Source organism: Ictalurus furcatus, chromosome 15 (assembly GCF_023375685.1).
Source record: "Ictalurus furcatus strain D&B chromosome 15, Billie_1.0, whole genome shotgun sequence".
Lineage (NCBI taxonomy): Eukaryota > Metazoa > Chordata > Actinopteri > Siluriformes > Ictaluridae > Ictalurus > Ictalurus furcatus.
The window spans coordinates 376,301-396,457 of record NC_071269.1 but is presented as its reverse complement, the minus strand read 5'-3'; the positions used below and the strand labels follow the sequence as shown (position 1 = coordinate 396,457).

At 40.9% G+C, this 20,157-nt stretch overlaps 1 protein-coding gene across 3 annotated transcripts in view; it reads right to left on the bottom strand.

Annotated features, from left to right (window-relative positions):
- Positions 1-3,287: 3,287 nt before the first annotated feature.
- The window catches only part of pou6f1 (POU class 6 homeobox 1), a 65,132-nt gene continuing 48,262 nt past the window's right edge, over positions 3,288-20,157 (bottom strand). For 2 of the 3 annotated variants that reach the window (XM_053643020.1, XM_053643021.1), the window contains 6 exons: positions 13,689-13,900; positions 13,331-13,453; positions 12,794-13,027; positions 12,543-12,669; positions 3,902-4,070; positions 3,288-3,761 (listed from right to left, as the gene is read on the bottom strand). In XM_053643020.1, the coding sequence (XP_053498995.1) occupies positions 3,416-3,761; positions 3,902-4,070; positions 12,543-12,669; positions 12,794-13,027; positions 13,331-13,453; positions 13,689-13,900 (1,211 nt within the window). In that variant the 3' untranslated portion in view covers positions 3,288-3,415. Of the gene's footprint in view, positions 3,806-3,901; positions 4,071-12,542; positions 12,670-12,793; positions 13,028-13,330; positions 13,454-13,688; positions 13,901-20,157 lie in introns of all 3 variants that reach the window. The other variant, XM_053643022.1, reaches the window with a different exon arrangement.

Below are 20,157 nucleotides of genomic sequence, written 5' to 3'. Positions count from 1 at the left end.
ATACACCTCTATATCCCTTTTTTTTATTTTTTTGATAGAAAACTAGTTGAGCTGCTGATGACAATACAAATATTAAATGGCAATGGCAAGATGTAATAGTGGGTGGTATTTTTTGTTACATTTATGTTGCCACTGGTTTGTGAAGGTTAAAATATTAATTTAACAGCTTAGTGTTGAGTTTTGAAATTAAAATTTCAAATTACTTACTGGATTTGGCCATACTCAACTCGGACTCTGCCATTAAGGATACGGACTTAAGTCCAACTCAGCCCCTTTTGGACTCTGACTCTGACTTGATTGATTAAGGACTTGGTCTCGACTTGACAAAGGTGGACGCGGACACAATACTACTACAAATACCAGTCCATTTTAGTGCAAACCTTTCAGGTGTCTGCTAGTAAGCTGAAGATGAACAGGAATTTCATCTTTCAGCATAACAATGACCCAAAGCATATATCTAAATCAACAAAGGAATGGCTTAACCAAAAGAAGATCAATGTTTTTGAATGACCTAGCCAGATCCCAGAAATGAATCCAACTAAAAATCTGTGGGGTGAGATGAAGCGGGCTGTGCACAGGAGATGCCCTTACAATTTGATGGATCTAGAATACTGGCAAAGTCAAGATGTGCCACGCTGATAGATTCTTACCCAAAAAGACTGAGTGGTTTAATAAAATCATATGGTGCTTCAACAAAGTATTAGTTTACGGCAGAGGGTCTTAACCTTTTTGTGGGTGCGACCCACTTTTAAGAATGACAATGTTTTGCGACCTCGAGGTTCACATACCTTTTCTGACAAACATATTTAATGTTGTATAATTTTGCTCAACAAATAAGTGTAAAAACTATAATGTTTTTGCATCATTTGTTTAATCGTATTGGCTTTATCTAGTTTACGACGAAGATCTGATTACATTTCAGGTCATATTTATGCAGAAATACAGAAAATTGTAAAGGGTTTCACAAACTTTCTAGCAGCACTGTACAGTTAAGCTGGCACACACAGATAGATACTGTAAATGAACAAGGTTTTGAAATAAAAAATATATGGGATTGGCATATCTTCTGTCATGTAAAACTGAAATCTGAAATAAAATCTAATCAGTTTAGCAGTCTAACAGCTGAGGAACAAATTTGGGATGCTCTGTCCTATACCCATTCCCACTGTATGTCTACATGAGGTAGACAGTTGCTTTTCAAAAAAACATTTCCTTTAATACAGAGACCCATCAGTGAGATCACCATGTTTCTATAAAGTAACAGTAAATGTAGTTTCTCGTAGGTTATTCAGTGAAAAGCTAAATGTTTTATACTTCTTAAATTCTGTATTTAATTCTGTATTAGACATCAGTATGCATCAACTTTTTGCCCATATTTGCCTCCAAAATAGACAGGAAAGCCCACAGTACTATGACTGTCCGGTGTTTCTTATACATACTGTAGAAAAAGAGGGGGCAGGCAGAATTTCTTACAAGAGACTGGCTGTAGAAGACCTGAAAGAGAGAGAAAGCTAAAACAAAGCATTTAACAAACAACAGCCCCAGCAAACTGAAAACTTTTTGGAAGTCACATTTTTCTAGATATCAGTTAGACTCTTGGGAATACACTAGAATTCAATGGCAAATGGCAAATTGTATGGCACAAGAAATCAAGTATGTGTAAGAATAACATCAAAAAGGCTCACAGACTGAAAAAGCAGATACAGTATGCATCAGGAGATTTTGCCAGTAGTACTATTTAATGTTATGACAGTCTGTATAAATTATTGGTTCTTAAATTGTTTTGTTATTTCAAAGGGCAAGTTCACATGCAGATTTAAAAAAAACATGACAAAACCAATTATGATTTGTGCCACATTGACCATCTGTGCAATGCCAATGCTTTTAATGTGAAAACAAACCTAGAAGCTCCTCACAAAACATTAATCTTTAACATGTCACAGTACAAAAGAACAATTCGTATCCATGCATACAGTTGTAATCAAAATTATTCAACCCCCCCATTGCAAATCAGGTTTATTGTCAAAATTTACAGACTTCCAGCTGTTTGCAATGAACAAATCAAAACAAAAGCAATTGAAATAGTTCGACACAATGAATGCTTCAAGTGGTTTCCCCAAATTCAACTGAAAATGCAACTTATAATGACTTCTCCAGTTTCAAAATTATTCAACCCCCTGAACAGAATCCCTCACAACCGCACAGATATGCAGAACAGGTGTTGTCTCAAGTACACCTGATGCAACTAATCAAGGGCTTCATTAGTTGCACCAGGTGTGCTTGAGCTGGAACACATGAAATTCGTGAACTGGCTAGGGGTAGAGAATGTATGAAATACCTGGACAGAGCAGAAAAGGAAGCTATCAACAGCTGCAAGCGGATTTCTGAGAAGGCAGGTTGTGAAAAACCCTCCAGTGACTGTAAAAGACCTGCAGCGAGACTTGGTAGCAACAGGCACTAAAGTTTCAGTGAGCACAGTAAGACGCGTACTAAACGCTGAAGGTTTCCATGCCAGAACTTCAAGACGTTCACCACTACTGACCCAAAAGCACAAGAAAAGTCTCTCAAAATCATATAAATCATGGGATTCTGTTCTGTGGCGCGATGAAACTAAACTGGAAATTTTCAGCATGATGGATCAGGGGTATGTCTGGAGGAAGAAGAATGAAGAAAGAACACTCTGTCCACAGTCGAGCATGGTGGTGGCTCGATGATGCTCTGGAGCTGCTTTGCATCCTCTGGCACTGGAAACCTACAGCGTGTGGAAGGTGAGATGGATTCATTGAAGTATCAGCAAATCCTAGAAGAAAACATCATGCCGTCTGTGAGGAATCTGAAGCTTGGGCGTCATTGGACCTGCCAACAGAACAATGATCCCAAGCATACCTCAAATTCCACCAAAGGCCTGGTTGCAGAAGTCCTGGAAGATTCTACAGATCACCTGACTTGAACCCTCACAGTCACCTGACCTGAACCCCACAGAAAATCTCTGGTGGGATTTGAAGAAAGCGGTTGCAGCACACAAAACCCAAGAATATTACTGAACTGGAGGCTATTGCTCATGAGGAATGGGATAAGATTCCTCAGGAACACTGCCAGAAGATATGCATCTCATTTGCAGCAGGTCATAATGGCAAAAAGGTGCTCTACTAAGTACTAAAGATGTTTGCCATGAAGGGGTTGAATAATTTTGAAACTGGAGAAATCATTATAAGTTGCATTTTCAGTTGAATTTGGGGAAACCACTTGAAGCATTCATTGTGCTGAACTATTTCAATTGCTTTTGTTCTACTTGTTCATTGCAAACAGCTAAAAGTCTGTCAATTTTGACAATAAACCTGATTTGCAACGGGGGTTGAATAATTTTGATTGCACCTGTATATCTCATTGTCCTTCCAGGTGTGTATTGTACACTCTACTGCACTTGGAACACATTGATCTTGCTGGTATTCTTCAGTGTCTGCCTGCGGTTACAAAACCAAACTCGTACAACCTCCCTGTCATAATTCAGTTCCTTGGCAATTTCTGTGATCTCCTGCCCAGTTGGAAGTGCATTTTTCTCAAAATAGCTGTTCAGGACCTCGATGGCTTGTGGTGTGAAACTGGTGCGGCGTTTGCGTTTCTTGGACGGCTCACCTCCCACAAATTCCATTAGATTTTGCTGGCCCTTCTGGTTCCACAGCTCTGCTTCAGCAAGCCAACGCTCTAGAACAGGTTTTAGCTTCTGGGCACTCTTAGGCGTTATATCAAGCTTCTCAAACCTGAAATGGGTCAGATCTTAAGATGCTTCAGATCTTTAAGAGGCCTAGATGTCCAGAGGTATCATGTATTATTAATACAGTAAGATAGAGAATAAATAGAGTAAGAGGGAGCAATACAGAAAAATATAAAACAAACTAACCTGCATATTGCAGACTGGCTATAAGCCGGTCCCTCAGTAGCTGTTAGAGCTTGACCCACTTGTGTTTGCGTCAGTCCCAATGAAAGCCGTCGAATCTTAAAGTTTTTGGCAAATTCACGGATCTCCTCCAGATTAATGCCCTCTTCTTCAGTCACCCCAGACTGTGGCTCTAAATATAACAGAGTTGAAAGGTTTCAACTCCCACAATTTAAGTACAGTTGCACACAAAACATACTGTAACCTTCAGCAGTATTGAAAGTCAACATAAATACCTTCAGTTAATACATGTTAATAATCATAATATGATCTATCTATTATCTCTCTATGCATTCAGCTCTTAAATATCCCCCAAAAACCATCCCACAGTAAAGAATGTATGCAGTGGATATCAAATGTCAAGACCATTAATAAGATAACATTATCAAATGTAATGTTATTAAAAATGTTATCATATGTGGAAAATGACATTAGAAACCGTTTTTAAAAATTACATTTACTTGCGAATTAAACAATGTTTTTGGAGTAATCTCTACAAGATTTTTAGCATTTCCTCATAATTTGGGGAGTCTACAAGTCTGTTTAAATTTGGCTTTATTACACTAGTACTCGATTTCAGATGCCTTTTTTGGATCAGGGCTCTAACTGGACATTGCAAGGACATTTATCTTCCTGACCTGAACAGTATATGTGTGACGGTGAGCCTGTAGCCCGCGGACGCCAAATACAATGTGCTCCTCACACAACAGCCGGATTTAGACAAACGGACAGTGCCATTTCAGCACCCTGAATGGTTTGGACAACACATCTCTCTCTCTCAGAAGCAGACAAAGAAGACGACGATGATGACGAAGTCAATATTCCCCAGCCTCCCCACCGGTGCCCATGCTCCACTCCCATTGCTCTGGGCACCGCCTCAACACTGCTAGAACCCGCACGCTGCTCTCCACACCAGGAAGGTCACACCTGCACCCTTCACTCACACCCCTCACCTCTACACATTGATTTTTATTACAAACAAAAGACTTCTTTTCTGTCTGCCTCTTGTGTGTCTATGTTCTGCCCTGCCTCAGCTCTGAGTAGCCACAATGTGTTTGGGATCACTGTCATGTTGAAAGGTAACTTCTTTAGCTTCAATTTCTTGCAAAGTGTGAATTATACAGTAGCATTTGACTTTTTTTTTCTCAATGGATGTTTGTACAGGGATCCTTTTTAATACAGGTGCATGTTTCAAAGAACTGAAGTCTGACACTAATTACATTATCTTGTTTATATATACATATTACATACAAATATTATTCCTCAGCTATTACGTATTACTTTCTTAAATTGGTATCAAGTTAAACTCTCATCATATATAATCATAGGAAAAAGAAAGTACACTCTCCTTCAATTCAATGTTTTTATTCATCAGGGCCTAATTAATAATTGTGTGGTCCTCCCCAACTTCTATAAACAAAAAAATAACCGTCATGGTCCAGGCCAAGACTCCTGTGTCTTTCCCCACGTTTCCCTGTTTATACCCTTCCTTGTGTTTCAGTGTTATCGCTCCCTCTTGTTTCTGCCCATACCTGCAGCAGTGCCTCCTGCTCCACTTCCAGTTCCCCAGGTACCAGATCCCCTTGTAGAACACCGTCTGCCTCTACCACAATACTTCTCAAGAGATCCCAGTACCTCACCTAGTGCTCTCTCACATTCAAGCTGCAGCCAAGGTCTTTTGGAGCCAAAATTGCATACATCATCAGGATGAACACTCTCATGGGCTACAGCCATCTGAGAAGCTCAATGTCCCATGTGTTCCAGCTACTCTGCCTGTGCAGAAGAGTTCAGGCAGGTCTTCAACCACCTCATCAATGGTCATGAGGTGACTAATAGACTGCTAACTTTCCAGCAAGGCAGGTGCAGTGTCCGTGTCCAGTGTCGCAGCTAGAACAAGAAGAAACTTATGGCTGGGCCCGATGCCATGTGCCCCCTCTGGGAATTTTTGAGGAGGGGGCTCCTGTCCTGGCTGGAGCCATCTCCCACTCTCCCTACCCCACTTTAGATGCTGCTCTACCTTCCTGCTCTGCTGAGGACATCACTCTGCCTCCATGCTCAGTTGGGGACATTGCCCCCCCTCCCTGCCCAGATGATGATTTCACCCCCCACCCTGCCCTGCTGAGAGGCGCTCTGCCTCCTTTCTCTTCTGAGGACGTCGCTCTGCTTACACACCACGTCATTCCCCATTCCCGCCTCACCGTGGATGTCGCTCCCTGCTTTGGCCTTGCCGTGGGCACTGCTCTACCCAGGGATTCAGGCAAAGCACATTCAGAATGGAGGGCTCTGAGGGCTCGAGCCCCTGCCCTACTTCAAAATTAATCAAAAGTGGCCCTCTCAACAATTAACAATAAAACATAATACATCTGAATAATAAGTAATATGATGTATAAAACAGTAACATATCACACAAAAGTCCCCTGATTATTTGCCATGGTATCTTTTGTCAGACTGTCTGAGATGTTGTTGCCATAATGCGTTGCTATGTGTTCCATCTTGCTTTGGACCTGACTGACAGAGCGGCAATCTGGCACTGAGTTTTCTTATTAACAATATTAGCAGCATTGTATGCTTATCATCCGTAGATTTCAAATTGTTTGACAGGGGATGTTAATAAGTAACCTACTCAACAAAGTTTGTTGCATTTCCAGACATGAGTCTGCAAGCGATCTTTTTATTTTATCTGTTATAAAGGGAGAAAAGGCAAGATGCCAAACACACAGAGATGGCAGACAATTAAAGAAAATTTGAAGAAGGTGGCAGCAAAAGGGACAGTTTCTCTATCAACATGGATAAGAAAAATTGAGCTAATCTGAGACTGACAGGTTGAAAAATATGTGGAGAACCTCAAAGAGTCAACCTCTTCAATTTTGCTTTAATCTTTTTGTTAATAACTAATATAATCAGAAAATCCAGAAAATTTCTTAACATGTGTAAATATTTGTATTAACATAAAAAGATTCAACAACTGAGACATACACTGAAGAAGTTTCACAGACATTTGACGAACAGAAATGGATTAATGACTCCCAGAACAAAGGGGGGGGGGGGGTCAATATTAAAAGTAACGGTCATTATCTGGTGTGTCCTCCAGCTGCTTTAAGTACTACAGTACATCTCATCCTCATGGACTGCACCAGATTGGTCAGTTCTTGCTGTGAGATGTTGCTCCATTCTTCCACCAAGGCATCTGTAAGTTCTCCATCACGTCTGGGGGGACACACGGTTACATGTAATTTTCCACTGCAAGGACGATCAGCTGTCCTTACTGTCTCCCTGTAGCAGTGTCTTAGGTGTCTTACATTACAGACATTGCAGTTTATTGCTCTGGACACATCTGTAGTCCTCATGCCTCCCTGCAGCAGGTCTATGGCATGTTCACGCAGGTGAGCAGGAACCCTAGACATCTTTCTTCTGGTGTTTTTCAGAGTCAGTAGAAAGGTCTCTTTAGTGTCCTAAGTTATTGTAACTGTGACCTTAATTGTCTCCCACCTGTAAGCTGTTAGTGTCTTAAGGACTGTTCCACAGGTGCATAAAGATCTGTAAAGCTTATTTGGATTTTACAAAATTATCTTTAAAATACAGTCACCTGAAAAAGGGATGTTTCTTTTTGCTGAGTATAAATACAATTAGTGTTACTTGTCTCTTGTTATGGTAACTAATATAGTAAATTTAGTTCTGTAGCCTAATATAGCAAAACAAAATAGACTAATGCTTAATAATAGGAAGTAATTGTGATATATTCAGTAAAATATCAATTTATTTATTTAAAATGGAATTTATCAGACAAAATTGACCAGAGATGCATGGTGAGGAGGGAGAGAGAGAAGATGTTGAAGTAAGAGAACAGTCAGAGATGCATGTGTCAGAGATACCCCCCCATTTCTGGGTTTTTTTACATTGTCTTTGTTTACTGTTACACATGTGTTTGTTATGGTTTATGTCATGTTTCTGCCCCTGTCTTGTTATTGCTTGTTTCCCTAATGTGTCTCAGCTGTTCTGCATGTTCCCTTTGATTACTTTGAATATTTAAACCCCCGTGTGTCTTTGTTCCATGTGAAGTATTGTTTCTGTGTTTAGGCCCCCGAGCCATACCAAGACTTTTGTTCATTGTCCTCGTTTCCTGGTTTTTGATCCTGCTCTTGCCATCGTTTATTGTTTTTTGGCTTAATTGCATCCTTTTTAACTCAATGGACTTTCATATATCCCCCAGAACCCTTCGATGGCTTTTCAATATATCCAGAAAGTTTCCTGGTGCAGAGCTAGTTATATTTTGAGAGCCTGGTGAACACCAAGCCTAACTAGAAGCAGTGGCTGGGGTTCTTGTTGTCCTGGCTCACTGGCCCAGCCCACCGGTGGGTGGAGTTTCTGATTGCCATGAGATCCAGTGGACTAAGTAATGTATCATAGTCGGTTGGACTGTTAATAAAGATGTTCGGTAGACCTGAGTCCAACCCTGACCTTAAAAAATTTTGGGGTAGGGTCAGCCCATCGGACAAACCTATTTCGCCATTCACCAGCAACTATGAAGTAGTACGTGGTCTCCCCTGCAGAGCTCCAGTTAGAGCTCATCCTGGTGACCTCATCTCCAGAGCTCCAGCCTGAGACCAACAAGATGGTCTCCCGTGCAGAGCTCCAGCCAGAGGTCAACGTGGCGACCTCATCTCCAGAGCTCCAGCTCATTTTTTACCAACTGGAATAAGCTGTTTCCCAGTCGATAGCACATGCCGTCAAACACACGTAATGTGACACCACTAGCTTTAGTAGATACCCAGAGTCAATTAAATAAATTTCTTTAGTTTACTGTTTGTCAGCGCTACCTTTTATTCCCAACATGACCTCAGTCACTATCAGACGTGTAACCTTCAAGTGACAGTGGAAAAAAGTGTGTGACCTCCAAATCCTCCAAAGGCATGGGCGCATTATATTAAATGCCGCGAAGAAGATCAAACTTTACAAAGCGGAGCTTGTGTAGAAAAGATACACGACAGTGATGCACGAGCACTTGTGTTTATATTCAAAATGCTACATGGTCTGCAAGGGGTTGGGGAAACTGGTGAGAATTGCTTAAAAGGTTTAGTTTAATTCATTATCATTGTTATTGTCATTATATGCAGTATTTGTGCAATATATTGTAAATTCTGTAGATTATTAAAACTGGAGCGATCTATTAGTAATGAGGCATCGTTGCTCCTCACTTGTAGACACAGTGATAAACAGTAGTGCGAGTAAGATCTGCAAGGTCTAATTAAAACTCTACAATCGTACCGTTGGGTACAATGGGTACCGTTGTTAATGAAGGTACCGTGGTTGCAATTCTTCCGGAACTGATGGGAGCAGCATATACGCATAAGTGTTTTAGTCGATCCACAAGTGGTGAAGAAGAAGAAGAATGCCTACAAGCACACGGGAAAACCTACAGAAGATGGCGACAAGTTTATCTCCCACTCGTTGAGAGGAAAGGTGGTAAGAGTTAAATACGGAAATACTTCACATTCGAGGCGGATGACAACAAACATATAATTTATGCTCTGAAGCCGGTGTGCAACCGATGCTATCGTTCATTTCAAACAAAGCGAGGAAACACCTGGAATTTGGTGAAGCACCTGAAAAACGGTCCTATATTATGTTTGTTTGAGGCAGCTGCATTGTGGCGTGAAACCAGCTAACGTTATGCTCCATGTAATGTTAGCGATAGACAGTTATTTGTTAACGACGCTAACGCATTGCGATGTTATAAACTACCTCCTAATGTTCCACCATGCATCGCCATTCAGCCCGTGTCCTGTCAGATAAATGTAGCCTAATGTCACTAATAATTACTCAGATGTTCATACTTCAATAAACCTTTTTGGCCTGACACCATATCAGTAAATTTAAACTAATGCTTGCATTCAGAGTATAAGGTATATGTGTATGCGTGCGTACGTGCGTGCGTGCGTGCGTGCGTGCGTTTACGAGTGCACCTTAGCACTTGTAGCCGCCACTGTTTTATTAGTCATTGTTAGACAGTGTTTGATAACTGATATATCCCCCCCTCCCCTCTCTCTCTCTCTCTCTCTCTCTCTCTCTCTCTCTCTCTATCTATCTATCTATCTATCTATATATATATATATATATATATATATACACACACATACATACACACACACACACACACACACACAGTGGGGGAAATGAGTACTGGACGCATCAACATTTTTTTCAGTAAATATATTTCCAGTGAGGCTAGTCACATGAAGGTAAAGCAAGGAACCAGCTGAAATCCGTAAGTAATTATACCTCCTATCTGTGCAAATTAATATCAGCTGGGTTAGTAAATTGGTGGTCTATAAAAAGGCTTTTCATTACCAAGGTGTTACACAAGAAACATCTCATGAAGGGTAATAGCAAAGAGCTCTCCCAAGACCTTCACAACCTTATTGTTGCAAAATATTAATCAAAACATATTGATGGAATCGGATACAGATATATTTCAAAACTTCTGAATCCTCCAGTAAGCACCATTGGGGCCGTTATCCGCAAGTGGAAGCAACATCACTCCGTCTTCAACCGGCCACGCACAGGAGCTCCTCGCAAGATTTCTGACCAGGGAGTCAGAAGAATAGTCAGAAGAGTAGCCCAAGAGCCAAGGACCACTCGGAAAGCGCTCCAGAAACACTTGGAGGCAGCAGATACCATCGTCACAGAGAAAACAATAGGCAATGCACTCCACTGCTCACGTTCGCCCCGCAAGACTCCATTACTAAAGAAAAGGCATGTTGAAGCTCGTTTAAAGTTTGCTACAACTCATTTGGACAAGCCTATGAAATACTGGGAGAGTGTAGTCTGGTCAGACGAGAGCAAAATTTAACTTTTTGGCTGTCATACTACACGCCATGTTTGGAGAAGAAATGGCACTGCACATCACCCTAAAAACACTACACCAACAGTGAAGTGTGGAGGTGGAAGCATCATGGTGTGGGGCTGTTTTTCATCACATGGTACTGACAGACTTCATATAATTGAAGTAACGATGAATGGAGCCCTTTACCGGGAGATTCTTGAGAAGAATCTTCTGCCATCCACCAGGATGATAAAGATGAGACGTTAAGTTAATACCAACGTCTGGTGAAAATTTCATGTGAATCGCCTCATTGGAAATATATTTACTGAAAAAAAGTTGACACGTTCAAAACTTATTTTGCCCACTGTATACACGCCAAGGTGTTTGAACCTGACAGAGTGAAAGCTGCAAGTCTAGGACAGACCCGTTTCCTGTTGTGGTGCTGTTTTTAAAATGCACATAAAGACGAAGATAGCATAGTTTTGTCTTGTGTACATGTTAACAATTCACTAATTTATGTCGTATTTTAAATATGTTTTTAGGGGTAGACAAATTTTTTTTGTTGAAAGTGTGCTGAAAAGCACAGACTGAATATGTGCAAGTCTGGAGCTTGGCTAAAGTTACACCTGCCTCCCTAGCCTTCCTCCACACTCTCAAACACCAGGGGCAATGGAAATGGTATTCTCTAAAGGCTGTTGTTTTGCTCGTGATCACCAATCCTTGGAAAAAAATTGCCTTGCTTGCATTGGTGGCTAGATGACTTCAGAGTGACCTTGGGGTTTAACCTGGGGTTCCAGCCCCATCAAATCATCTATTTTTGTGTAGTAATTTATTGCCTTGCAGCATACCATTGGAGTGAATCTGCTAAACATTCCTTGCTATGCCTAGTATATGTCCTACAGTACTATTTGGACCATATAGTGGTGATTCGACCTAGATCAATTGTTCATCTGTCACAGAGGATAGACACAGGGATTTTCCCTGTCTAAACAGAAATTTAGCTACTCTGTGATGGACATCACCACCTTGGCCCACAAGCTGGTCAGATGCCAGGACCATACTATAACCTGTCACTCTAGTTTCTACTCCTCATGGGCATACTTAAAGATGTGCCGTTCAAGGAAGTGCTGTTGCTACCTGTATTTTCTCTAGGTTCTACAAGGTTAACATTGCCCCTCACCATTGGCATGAGTGTGGCAGTCATCTCTGAACACCTTTGCAGTCAGTCCTAAGGTGGGGTGGTTCCTCATAACATTGTGGCATATATTATCAAGGTGTTATTCACTGCATAACAATGCTGCTGAGCACGAAGTGAGTTCCATACAGACATGGTTTGCCAAAGCTGTTTTGGAAGAACTTGAATGGACTGCACAAAGCCCTGACCTCAACCCCACTGAACACCTTCAAAATTAATTGAAATGCTGATTGGGCACCAGGCCTTCTCACCCGACATCAGTGCCCGAACCTCACAAATGCTCTTGTGTCTGAATAGTAAATTCCCATAGCCATAATCCAAAATCTAGTGAAAAGTCCTGTTCCATCTGAAAAAGTAGCCCCAAGACATCTTCCCATATGGATGGGGGAGACTGAAGTTATATACTGTAGATCTAAATATAAAGCTATGTCCAGATTTCTTTAAAATTGCTTTGTGACCATTTAAAATTTTTTTCAAGTGCTATACAAATAAAATAAATCGAAGTGAAATACTGGAATTTAAATAAAGGCATGTTTGAAATCCACTGTACACTATTCTGTTTAAAAACAGAAAGAGTGTGTGCATACTGTTGACGAGCTGGCTGACTGTGGGCGTTTCTGCACAGGCAACAGGAATCGATGAGGAGGTTGATTTCCCTGTGGAGGGCTGTGGGGCAATCATGACTGGAGCCTGGTTTACTGTTACAATCGGAGCCTATAGTGCCGATCAGAACAACCACATTAACTTAATACATACAACTGCTACATGCAACTGAATATTCTATAAAAGAATTGCACACACACAATCAGTCATTCAATAGCAATTTACTGTGCCACACCTGTGTGTTGACCCTGGTGTGCGACAGAGTAGTTTTATTCAAGACTGTGGAGCTGGTGGATGTAGTGAAAGCACCAGGGTTGCTCCCAATGGTGGCAATGATTTGGCCCTGGGAGTTCAGCAGCAGCTGAGGAGCCACAGTCTGCACCTGAAGACCCTGAGTTTGTGGTGAATGTGTTGAGGACACTCCGGTCAGAGATGCAGGGTTCACCAGCACAGGCAAAGCGCCTATCATCTAAAGATAAGGTAATAAACTCCATAAGAAAAACCCCACATGATTATGGAAATTGCATTTATTTTAATTATTTTTATTGGAATGTACAAGAATGCAAATTGAGGCAGCTATTGCAATGCCACTGAAATACTGTAAATTGGGTATGCAATTTGTGAATTAATGAATCTGTCTTTATGAGAGAACACACTATCCTTTGAATAGACAGGTCTGGTTAAAAAAAAAAAGCTGCATTGATCCCATTGATTCTGGTAAATCCATAACTATTACATATGCTCTAATTGCATATAATTGCTGTTATCTCACCTGACCCTGTGCATTGGTGATGATCTGGCTGGTTAGTCCTGCCACATTGGTGTTAGTGATGATGGGAGTTGTAGTCAGAGAACTGATGAACTGTGGCTGAGCACCCAAAGATGCAGCACTGATCTGAGATGTAGATAAATAATATATTATAATGCTACACAAATTCACCATACACTATACACCTGAACCATGGAAACATGTATTCAACCATTAAGCTAGGAGAAGCTTATATAAATCACAGCATATCAGCTTTATTACACACAAAGGAATGACTCATTTAATCTCCCACCTGAATATATTTTAAAAAGTCCACTGCTTAATTAGTGTGTGATTAATTTGTGTAGGGCCACTAACTCACAATAGCAGGGTTGATTGTGAGGCCTGTGGTCTGAAGTGCTGCAACTGATGAACTAGGCTCAGTGACCTTGTGCATGACTGAAGCTACAGTAGCAGGGCTGGCTGGAGCAGCCTGAGTCTGCTGCACTGACTGTAGTGCAGTTGCCTGGGGCTGCAGGAGTGTCTGTGCAGGTGCCTGAAGCTGAGGCTGGACTGAGTTCAGAACAGTGGCAGCTATAGGGAGAGAATATACAGATAATTCATGAAAAAGCCATCAAATCAAACTGACCAGATTACTGACAATCATTTTTCAAACACTGAAATAAGAAAGAATGAGTAGGTACAATTTACTTGTAGGAATTATGGTCTCCGATGGTTCAAAGGAGTATTTCCTACAGGAGCAATTTTTTCATGATTATACCATTTCATTTGCAATCGTTCATTTAACCAGATCATGATTGTTGTCTTACTATCCATGTTGTTTTACTAGTATGTATGCTTAATAACCACATTTCCAAATGGGCATGGTATGCCACCAAGTTTACTTTTTCATCTGATGAAAGCAATGTTACTTTCTAATTGCTTATGTTCCGGAACACCAGGGTGGTTCCTACAGACATGGTGGAGTCTTCCAGTGTGCTCATTTCCTGGTCAAGTACAAATAGCAAAGTTGTCACCTGATAAGGAAGAGGATTCAGACTGGTGAACACATTCAGACTGCTCCCCTCTGGCAGGTGATACAGGACAATTCACTCATATATCACAAGTATGAAAATCAGCTTCTTTCTCAGAGCTGTTAAACAGACTGGCAAACCCATTCAGTGTTCAGCTGTTTAATAGCTCTGGGAAAGAAGCTGTTTTTCATACTTGTGGTATATGAGTGAATTGTCCTATTCACCTGCCAGAGGGGAGCAGTTTGAAAAGGTGGTGTGCAGGGTGATTTTGAAGGCCCTGCTCTGACATGTGGAAAGATAAATGTCCTCAACTGCGTGCTCATGATTTTCTGGGCCGTCCTAATGACCCAAAGCAGATCCTTCTGGTCTTCTCTTGGGCAGCTGGTGTAGCATGCTTTAATGCAGTACATCAGTACACTCTCCACTGTACATCGTTAAAAGTTCATGAGAAGATTCTGGGACAGTCTCAGTCTCCTCAGTCTTCTCAGGAAGTAGAGATGGTGTTGTGCCTTTCCAGTGACAGCAGAGGTGTGTGTGGACCAGGAGATGTTCTCTGTAATGTTCACCCCCAAAAATCTCTAACTGGGGACTCTCTCCACAGCCTTGCCATTTGTGAGCACAAGTCTAAGGTCAATTCTCCTTTTCTTCCTGAAGTCCACCACAAGCACCTAAGTCTGCCTGATTTTAAGGATGAGATTGTTGGCAGAGCACCAGGCTGCCAGGTTTCGTACCTCTTGTATGCAGTTTCATTATTATTTGTGATCAGCCCAATGACTATTGTGTCCAGAGTGGCAGGGATGATGCTTTTAATATAGTGGGGGAAATAAGTATTGAACGCATCAACATTTTTTTCAGTAAATATATTGCCAATGAGGCTATTCACATGAAATTTTCACCAGACATTGGTATTAACTCAGGAAATCCACACATATACAGAAATCCAAACATTAAAGTCCACATAAATTAAGTTATGTGTAATAAAGTAGAATGACACAGGAAAAAAGTATTGAAAACACTAACTGAAATGTATTTAATACTTAGTGGAGAAGCCTTTGTTTGTAATGACGCTTCAAGACACTTCCTGTATGAAGAAATTAATGGGTTGCAGTATTCAGGTGTGATTTTGGCCCATTCTTCTAAACATATTGTCTTTAAATCTTGTTCAATTGGATTAAAGTCAGTTTATTGACTGGGCCGTTCTAATACCTTGATTTTTTTTCTCTGAAACCAATTGAGAGTTTCCTTTGCTGTACGCTTTGGATCGTTGTCCTGCTGGAAGCTCCACCCACGTCTCATCTTCATCATCCTGGTGGATGGCAGCAGATTCTTCTCAAGAACCTCGCGGTAAAGGGCTCCATTCACCGTTCCTACAAATATATGAAGTCTGCCAGTACCATGTGATGAAAAACAGCCCCACACCATGATGCTTCCACCTCCAAACTTCACTGTTGGTGTAGTGTTTTTAGGGTGATGTGCAGTGACATTTCTTCTCCAAACATGGTGTGTAGTATGACAGCCAAAAAGTTCAATTTTGCTCTCGTCTGACCAGACTACACTCTCCCAGTATCTCATAGGCTTGTCCACATGAGTTGTAGCAAACTTTAAACGAGCTTCGACATGCCTTTTCTTTAGTAATGGAGTCTTGCGGGGTGAGCGTGAGCTGTGGAGTGCATTGCCTATTGTTTTCTCTGTGACGATGGCACCTGCTGCCTCCAAGTGTTTCTGGAGCTCTTTCCGAGTGGTCCTTGGCTCTTGGGCTACTCCTCTGACTATTCTTCTGACTCCCTGGTCAGAAATCTTGCGAGGAATTCCTGTGCGTTGCCGGTTGATGATGGAGTGATGTTGCACTTGCATATAATGGCCCCAATGGTGTTTACTGGAAGATTCAGAAGTTTTGAAATACGTCTGTATCCGATTCCATCAATTTGTTTCACAACAATAAGGTTGTGAAGGTCTTGGTAGAGCTCTTTGCTTTTACCCGTCATGAGATGTTTCTTGTGTGACACCTCGGTAACGAAAAGCGTTTTTATAGACCGTCAATTTACTAACCCAGCTGATATTAATTTGCACAGATAGGGGGTATAATTATTTCAGCCGGTTCCTTGCCTTACCTTGCCTTGGAGAACTGCTTTTTCTTAGTGTGTTCAATACTTTTTCCCATGTCATTCCACTTTATTACACATAACTTTATTTATGGACTTTAATGTTGTGATTCCTTTATATTTCCGGATTTCTTGAGTTAATACTGATGTCTGGTGAAAATTTCATATGAATAACCTCACTGGAAATATATTTAGTGAAAAAAATGTTGACATGTTCAATACTTATTTCACCTACTGTATGTGCCAGAATCAGCTTCTCAAAGCACTTGGATCTAGCAATGGTCAAGGAGCAGGTGAAAATGCTGGTGAAGACGTCTGTCAGCTGGTCAGCGCATGCATGATATATATGCCCTGGGATACCAACAGGACCAGCCACTTCCCTCACACTGATGCTGCACAGAACCCTTCTGACCTCATTAGTGTTCAGTGTCGGCAGTTGATGCTGGTCATGTGGCAGTGTAGGCCTAACTCTCTCCCTACTATTGTTCTCTCTGTCAAAGCGGGCAGAGAACATTTTCCTCAGCCATGGAGAGGTTGGAGAGGTGGGTTATCATTTTTTGTAGTCTGTGGCAGCTTGTATACCTTGCCACATACATTGGGGTTATTGTTATTAAAATGGTCCTCAATCCTGAGATTATGGTTGAGTTTATGGTTGAGTTTTGCTGCTTTAGTGCCTCATTTTAGATTAGCACTGCTAGACTTTAGGCTGTTGTGCTACCTGCCCTGTAAGCAGCATCTTTTTTTAGTAGACTTCTGACCTCTTTGGTCATCCAGGGTTTCTGGTTAGAGAACACACGGATTTCCATAATTATTCTCTGAGCAGTAATTAATGTAGGACAGGACAGATGAGGTGTATTGCTCCACTCTGTGCACTCAAAACACTGCTGTAGTTGTGACATTGCTCCCTCAGGCCATACTCTAACCACTTTGCTAGTTGGTTTAATCCTGTTAATGAGTGGCTTGTACGCTGGCAGCATTAACAAGGAAAGATGGTCAGACTGTCCTACATGGGGACAGTGTAGGGCCTTAAAGTGTTGTCAACCTTTGTGCAAACATTGTTGAATGTTTTCTTACTGCTGGTTGAGCATTTAACGTTCTCGTGGAATTCTGAATAAACTGACCTTAGATCAGTTTGAAATCCCCTGCTACAATGAAGATTCCTTCAGGATGCAAGCTCTGTTGTTTGCTAATCAGTCACTCCAGGATTTTGAGATTTTGCAATCGCAGACATTAATGCAAAATCACTCAAACTTCCCAATATTCGGAGGAGCTTGTAATTTTTCAAAATTACCACATATTTTGCACAGATTTGGGCCAAGATATGTCATGTGACTTCATCACAACGTGCAGTCAACCAAAGCCCTCTTTGATTCACATGCATCGAACATGAGTACAGCTAAAATGTCTCATTTACCAACAAACATCACTGCAAAAGACAGAACAATTTCGTGTAACTGCAATTTCTCCAATTCAAGTAGTTTAAAAAAAAAGCACAAAAACTCTGGTGAAATCCTGGACGGATTGGCTAGTGGCTGATTGTAATATCTTGAGTGCTAGCTTACCAATAGCGTGCAGTATGTAAACTGCAATTGCAAAAACCACAGAGAATTCCCAAGGAAGATGGAAAGGCCTGCATCTCACCATGATATATTCCAAATCGGGTGTGCAGTGTCTGTCTGTGGCAATTGCATGCTTGCACCAGGCACTGTTCACATATATACAAAATCTGTCTCCTGTTTTCTACTGACATGGAACAATGTGCGGCCTGTTAACTCCATTGCAGGAATGTTGGGAATGTTGCGGTTTAGCCATGTCTCAGTCAAGATCAGGATACAACAGTTGCGATCAGTACCTCGCTGCGATGTTATCCTCAGTCGTAGTTCATCCATCTTATTGGAAATGGACCAAATGTTTGCGAGAAATATGCTTGGGAGTGGTACTTTGTGTGGTGTAGCCTTTAGCTTAGCTTGTAGCCCCACTGTCTTTCTTTGTTTCTGTTTCCGTTCCCTCCGCTACCAACGGTGTCATCCTGCTGACATGTTAACTGAAGCTGCTTCCGGTGGTGTCTCACAATCCATTTTCCTAGTGATATTTCTAATATTAATTTTTAAAATAAACAAAGCAAAAGAGGAGATTCTTAGAGTTTCTCTAATGAACCTATGGGAGAGAGATGCAGTATAGAGTCCAGCACCACTGTCTGACAATTTGTTGTAACATGTCACTCTGAAAATTAACTTTCTGGGCTATTAATTCATTAAAAATATTGTCCTTGTAAAGTAATGTAAAACAGAGGTCGGGAACCTTTTCAGCTGCCAGAGCCATAAAAGCCAAACAATGATATGATTTTTTCTTTAAAAAGCCAGAGAAAAGTTAATGTATTTTTTGACACATAATATTTAATATCTTTACTATTATTGCATAATTATCAAAAGTGGTCATGTAATAAAGGCCATTTCACATTTTGCGTATTCTTGATCTAACAGCCTAACTTCACCTAATAGGCCTGCCTGACGGCTTCATCAAATGGAAAATCAATACAAGATGCAGTACATTTGTAACAGCAAATTGAACACTACTTACCATTAATGTGACTTCCACAAATGTAAATTCGTCTGTCCATTCTTACTGGAAAGAACGATACTGGTCTTTTTTTCTTTTAGCCATTCCACCTTTGTTAAAAAACTGAAAACAGACAGTGGCCATGTAGTTTAAACTTCAAAATTTCAACCGTTTTTATTTATTTTTCCCACTGTCGAGCAGTGAAAGAGCCATAGGTTCCCAACCCCTGCTGTAAAGGATGTGAAATCAGATGAAATCAGAGACGGCATCTCAATGATAGATACTGCTCATCTCAATGACAAAATGTGATAGAGATAAAATAGTGAACTATAGTGAGTTAAGCCCTAGCAGAACTATAGTGAGCTATAGCCCTAGCAGAAGAGTGCTTGGCAGACTTGCCACAATATCATAATTTTCACACCTATAAGGTATCCCTAGTTCAAAGCTGGTTGGATGCTAGATGGTGCTATGGGGTCATTTTCTGTGCGCAATAGCCTACACAAAAATGCAAGGTAGCTTGATTTCAAACGTTGATTTTTTTTTTTTTTTTTACAAAATATAAAAATGAAATTCGGGAAAAAGTGTAAGCAAATTAAATTGTGTGCTGTTCACCAAACTTCTAACACCACACCTGTGGATGCGGGGGCGTGGTTTAGCGCCATCATATGAACGGAGGGCGGAGCTGGAGAATGTGAGCAACATGGATTACAGACACCTAAATATTGCCTACTGTCATGAGACTGGTTCATACCGAGAACAATGATGCCAAATATTTCATGGTTGAGCAAACTTCCTGTCTGCTATTTTTAAATATTTTGAAAATCTGCTTTTTTGAACTCCTCCTAGATCGTTTGATTTGTATGAAACTTGGCCCGCATCATATAGACGCACTCATAACAAAAATATATTCAAGAATTTTGATAAACCATACTGTTTTTGAATGGCGCTTCAACAAATTTGAAGAATGTGCAAAACTGAATTTGAAGCTGTGTCTCCGCAAGGCTTTGAGGGATTGTAACGAAACTTGGTATGTGTCATCACCATTAGGCCCTGAGGTAATCTGCAGTTTTGGCACACTGGCTCCTACTGGTCAGGAGATAGCAAAAACTTTTTTGAATTATAACTCTTGAACGCTTTCCTGCATGATGACCATCAC